Raw genomic sequence first — 5000 nt, forward strand, 5'->3', positions numbered from 1 at the left:
GTTGAAGCCGGATATGAGAGTTTGGTACCAGAGGAGAATGAACCTGACACTAGAGGAGGTGGGCGCCAGTGGGGAGTTAACCTGGGACTATGTAAAAAGGATATCAGTGGGAAATCAACCTGGGACTAAAGGGAGATGGATACCATTGAAAGTTGAAGCCCGATCTGAGAGTTTGGTACCAGAGCAGAATGAACCTGACACATAGGAGGTGGGCGCCAGTGGGGAGTGAACCTAGGACTCTGTAAACAGGATATCAGTAGGAAATAAACCTGGGACTAAATGGATACCATTGGGAGTTGAAGCCGGATATGAGAGTTTGGTACCAGAGAAGAATGAACCTGACACTATAGGGGGTGGGCGCCAGTGGGGAGTGAACCTGGGACAATGTAAAAAGGATATCAGTAGGAAATAAATCTGGGACTAAAGGGAAAAGGATACCATTGGGACTTGAAGCCGGATTTGGGAGTTGGGTACCAGAGGAGAGAGAAACCTGACACTATAGGAAATAAACCTGGGACGAAAGGGAGATGGACACCATTGAAAGTTGAAGATTGATATGGGAGTTGAGTACCAGAGGAGAATGAACCTGACACTATAGCAGGTGGGCGCCAGTGTGGAGTAAACCTGGGACTCAGGGAAGTGCACACCAATTTGGAGTTAACCTGGGACTGTGGGAGATGGATAACTGTGGGTATCCGAGCCGAACTAAGGAGTTGGGTACCAGAGGAGAATGAACCTGACACTATAAAAGGTGGGCGCCAGTGGGGAGTGAACCTGGGAGTCAGGGAATTGCACACCAGTGGGGAGTTAACCTGTGAATATCTAAAAAAGGATATCAGTGGGAAATAAATCCGGCTTCAACTCCCAATGGTATCCATCTCCCTTTAGTCCCAGATTTATTTCCTACTGATATCCTTTATACATATTCCCAGGTTAACTCCCCACTGGTGTGCAATTTCCTGAGTCCCAGGTTCTCTCTCCACTGGTGCCCACCTCCTATTGTGTCAGGTTCATTCTCCTCTGGTACCAAACTTTCATATCCGGTTTCAACTTTCAATGGTATCCATGTCCCTTTAGTCCAAGGTTTATTTCCAACTGATATCCTGTTTACATAGTCCCAGGTTCACTCCCCATTGGCGCCCACCCCATATAGTGTCAGGTTCATTCTCCTCTGGTACCAAGCTATCATATCCGACTTCAACTTTCAACGGTATCCATCTTCCTTTCGTCCCAGGTTTATTTCCTACTGCTATCCTTTTTACATTGTCCCAGGTTCACTCCCCACTGGCGCCCACCTCCTAAAGTGTCAGGTTCATTCTCCTCTGGTACTCAACTCCCATATCCGGCTTCAACTTTCAATGGTATTCATCTCCCTTTAGTCCCAGGTTTATTTCCCACTGATATCCTTTTTACATAGTCCCAGGTTCACTCCCCACTGGCGCCCACCTCTATAGTGTCAGGTTTCTCTCTCCTCTGGTACCAAACTACAAATCCGGCTTCAACTCCCAATGGTATCCACCTCCCTTTAGTCCCAGGTTTATTTCCCACTGATATCCTTTTTACACAGTCCCAGGTTAACTCCCCACTGGTGTGCAATTCCCTGACTCCCAGGATCACCCCCCACTGTTGCCAAACTCCCATAACTTTGCCGGATATTGTCGGGTTTCGGCGGGTTTCGTAATAAAGCACTAATTCTTTTTTACGAAACCCGCCGAAACCGGCCGATAACCTTAGTCTCAGGTTCACTCCCGACTGGTGTACACGTCCCTGAGTATCGGGTTCACTCCCCACAGTTGTCTACTTCCCATAACTTTGCTGGATATTGTCGGGTTTCGGCGGGTTTCGGCGGGTTTCGGCGGGTTTCGTAAAAAAGCACTGGTTCTTTTTTACGAACCCCGCCGAAACCCAGTCCCAGGTTCACTCCCCAATGGTGTACACTTCTTTGAGTTCTAGGTTCACTCCCCACAGCCACCTACTTCCCATAACTTTGTCGGGATTCGTCGGGTTTCGTCGGGTTTCGGCGGGTTTCGGCGGGTTTCGGCGGGTTTCGCAGGTTTTCGGCGGGTTTCGGCGGGTTTCGTAAAAAAGACACACCGCTTTTTGACTCGGCCCCGCTTGGCTTATAGGGCTGTTCCTACCCGGGTAATAAATTACCCGGGTAGGATCCGGGTAATGGTTCCCAATTACCCGGGTACCCGGGTACCCGCCATGAAAAAAGGGGGGAGGGGGGGGGGAATAGGTGGCTGATATGGCGGGTTTTTTTTTTGTTTGTCTGTTTGTTTTTTGTTTTATTTTTGTTGTTTTTTTCTTGTTTTTTTTTAAGCATATCTTTATTTGAACAAACTGTAGAAAAAGATATAACAAAATATTAAGAATCAAAACAAAAAATAAAGACTTTGCAACAACTCAACGATTGAGAAAATCAAGGCAAAAGGCAAAAGGGTGTTTTAAAAGGCTTGAGGTGGATGATCCTTCAGCCTTGATCTGAGCCTTACATATTTTGCACATTGCGTATGATTTATCTTTTCTGTCAAAATAATTCCATGAAAGGGATTTTGTCTGGGACGACACAGTGACAGATGCGTGATTAATTACTCAGCGTCGCAATGTCGTGTGTGTGTGTGAAAACAATAGCTGGGGGGTGTTTTTATAGTCCCCACCTCGAGTTCTTGGAAGGACGTTCATTAGTTTCGATTTCCGAGAGAAAGTTGACTTCTTGGAATCAGGTTGATTCCTAACTTATTCCTAGCTATTGGAAAGCCCATAATGTAATCAATAATTTTATTTTGATTACTGATAGTTTTTTTAAACTTAAATATGATTGAATTATATTCTATAAACCAATGAAATAACGTATTAAAGAGAAATTGAATAATACCCGGGTACCCAAAAATTCTGCAATACCCGGGTACCCGGGTAGGACCCGGGTACCCGCACAGCCCTATTGGCTTAGCTTGAGTCCTTATCAGCCGTAGGATGTTATCATCGCCTCGCTGAAAACATTCGAAAATAAGGAAAAGGAACTGTCATTGGTCGCCATCATAAGGTTGCATTTCCACCTCGGTAAAACTGTGTATGATGTATATTTTGTGATATTTGTATTTCGAGGAGTTTATATTTTCACCATGGCCCACCGGAGGAGTTCATTGCTGTTTTATTTTGTCATATTCATCATTTACAACGAAGGTAAGTTGGTCTGTTGTCTAGCGTTAAGATAAAGAAAGAATTTAGGAGAAACTGCGAACAGGGTAACACAGGAAGAGCATTGGGCCTTGGGGAACATGACATCGTTATATTTTATTATTTGTATGTTTTCATTCTGTCGTCCGTTGGACTGAGTACGGTTCGATCTGAATTGAAAGTGCCGTACAGTATCTTTTTATTCTGACACTAGTAATGCCTTATGTGATGTTGAATATCAATTTCAAGGCCATTTTCCCAATATTATTGAACTTGAACCCGGAAGCGTCAACAGTACCGAGATACACCGCTGAAAATTGTGGGTTTACCTCCATCTAGTCTAGATAGTTTTTTGTTTTTTTTTTACTTGGTGTGTTTTGTAAAACCTGACTTAAAATCTCCCATCAAATTCGTTCTAGAGTTCCCTGATTTCGTGGGCCTGAAGTTTTCTCTGACCTGATCTTACAATCAGGGTTGGTGACAGCAAGGCCTGTCACTTTTCCAATAATTTTCAATTTTCGTAGTTCCTAGGCCTTAATGCTTGAATATTTGCCATATTGCCATTGGAGCACCAATGCATATACCACGCTTGTAGAAGAATATATATATATATATCAGAAATACCTCAAACCCGGAAATAAACGCAATACATGGGTGTTCCACTGTTAATGCCATCATTCAATCTACTACTAGGACTACTACTACTACTACTACTACTACTACTACTACTACTACTACTACTACTACTACTACTACTACTACTACTACTACTACTACTACTACTACTACTACTACTACTCTACTACACTACTACTACTACTACTACTACTACTACTACTACTCTACTACTACTACTACTACTACTACTACTACTACTCTACTTACTACTACTACTACTCACTACTCTACTACTACTACTACTACTACTACTACTACTACTATACTATACTACTACTGTTACTACTACTACTACTCAGTGGCGGTTCTAGCCTATTTATACTGGTGGGGCAAAGATGATTCAGTCATATATATATATATATATTTTTTTTTTCTAATTTTTATTATTATTATTATTATTATTATTATTATTATTATTATTATTATTATTATTATTATTATTATTATTATTATTATTATTATTATTATTATTATTATTTATTTTTAAAAATTTATTTTTTTCACCATAAAAGAAAAAATAATTCAACTACAAATAATCACATTCAAAATGAAATGACAATACCAGTAGATTTTAATTATTCCGAACGTAAGAAAAAATGAATCACGAAAGAGAATACAACAAAAAAAATAAAGCGACGAGACATAATGCCACACCACCTTGACAAGACAAGTCCATTTCGTTCACTCGAAAAATTAAAGAGATGCTTTAATCCCTCAACAGCGAGATTAATATTTCTGTTACATAACTGGTTTTCAGTAGTACGTAGTAACTTTAAAGTTTTCATCGAGAAGCAACAACAGCGATATGACTCGAGTTTCATTCAGAGCTCAAATTGTATAATTTTTACTGCTCTCTTGGTGGTTAGAATGATTGTGTCGGTGGTGGTAGTGGTTGGAATAGTGGTAGCGGTGGTGGTGGTGGAGGAGGAGGAAGAGGAGACGGTGAGGGAGGATGTAATTGTGGTAGTGGTTTTGGTGGTGCTGTTGTTTAGAATGATAGTTGTGGAGACGATGACGGAAATTATATGATGATGTTGATATTGTTTTTAATGCTATTGTAGTACTTGTTGTTAATGATGATGATGATTATGATGACAACGACGATGTCGTCGACAATGATGATTCCATACGATATTACAAAG

The 5000-nt window shown here is 41.2% G+C and overlaps 1 protein-coding gene across 5 annotated transcripts in view; it reads left to right on the plus strand.

The window, feature by feature from the left end:
• LOC144959992 (uncharacterized) overlaps positions 1-5000 on the plus strand; it is a 54874-nt gene that overhangs the window by 2483 nt on the left and 47391 nt on the right. For 3 of the 5 annotated variants that reach the window (XM_078892911.1, XM_078892909.1, XM_078892908.1), the window contains exon 2: positions 2940-3186. In XM_078892911.1, coding sequence (XP_078749037.1) covers positions 3126-3186 — 61 coding nt within the window. In that variant the 5' untranslated portion in view covers positions 2940-3125. Of the gene's footprint in view, positions 1-2096; positions 2128-2939; positions 3187-5000 lie in introns of those variants that run through there. The other 2 variants (XM_078892910.1, XM_078892912.1) reach the window with 1 other exon arrangement.

This window comes from Berghia stephanieae, chromosome 14, assembly GCF_034508935.2.
Source record: "Berghia stephanieae isolate SIO BIC M18660-M18661 chromosome 14, UCSD_Bste_1.3, whole genome shotgun sequence".
In the NCBI taxonomy this organism is placed as follows: Eukaryota; Metazoa; Mollusca; class Gastropoda; order Nudibranchia; family Aeolidiidae; genus Berghia; species Berghia stephanieae.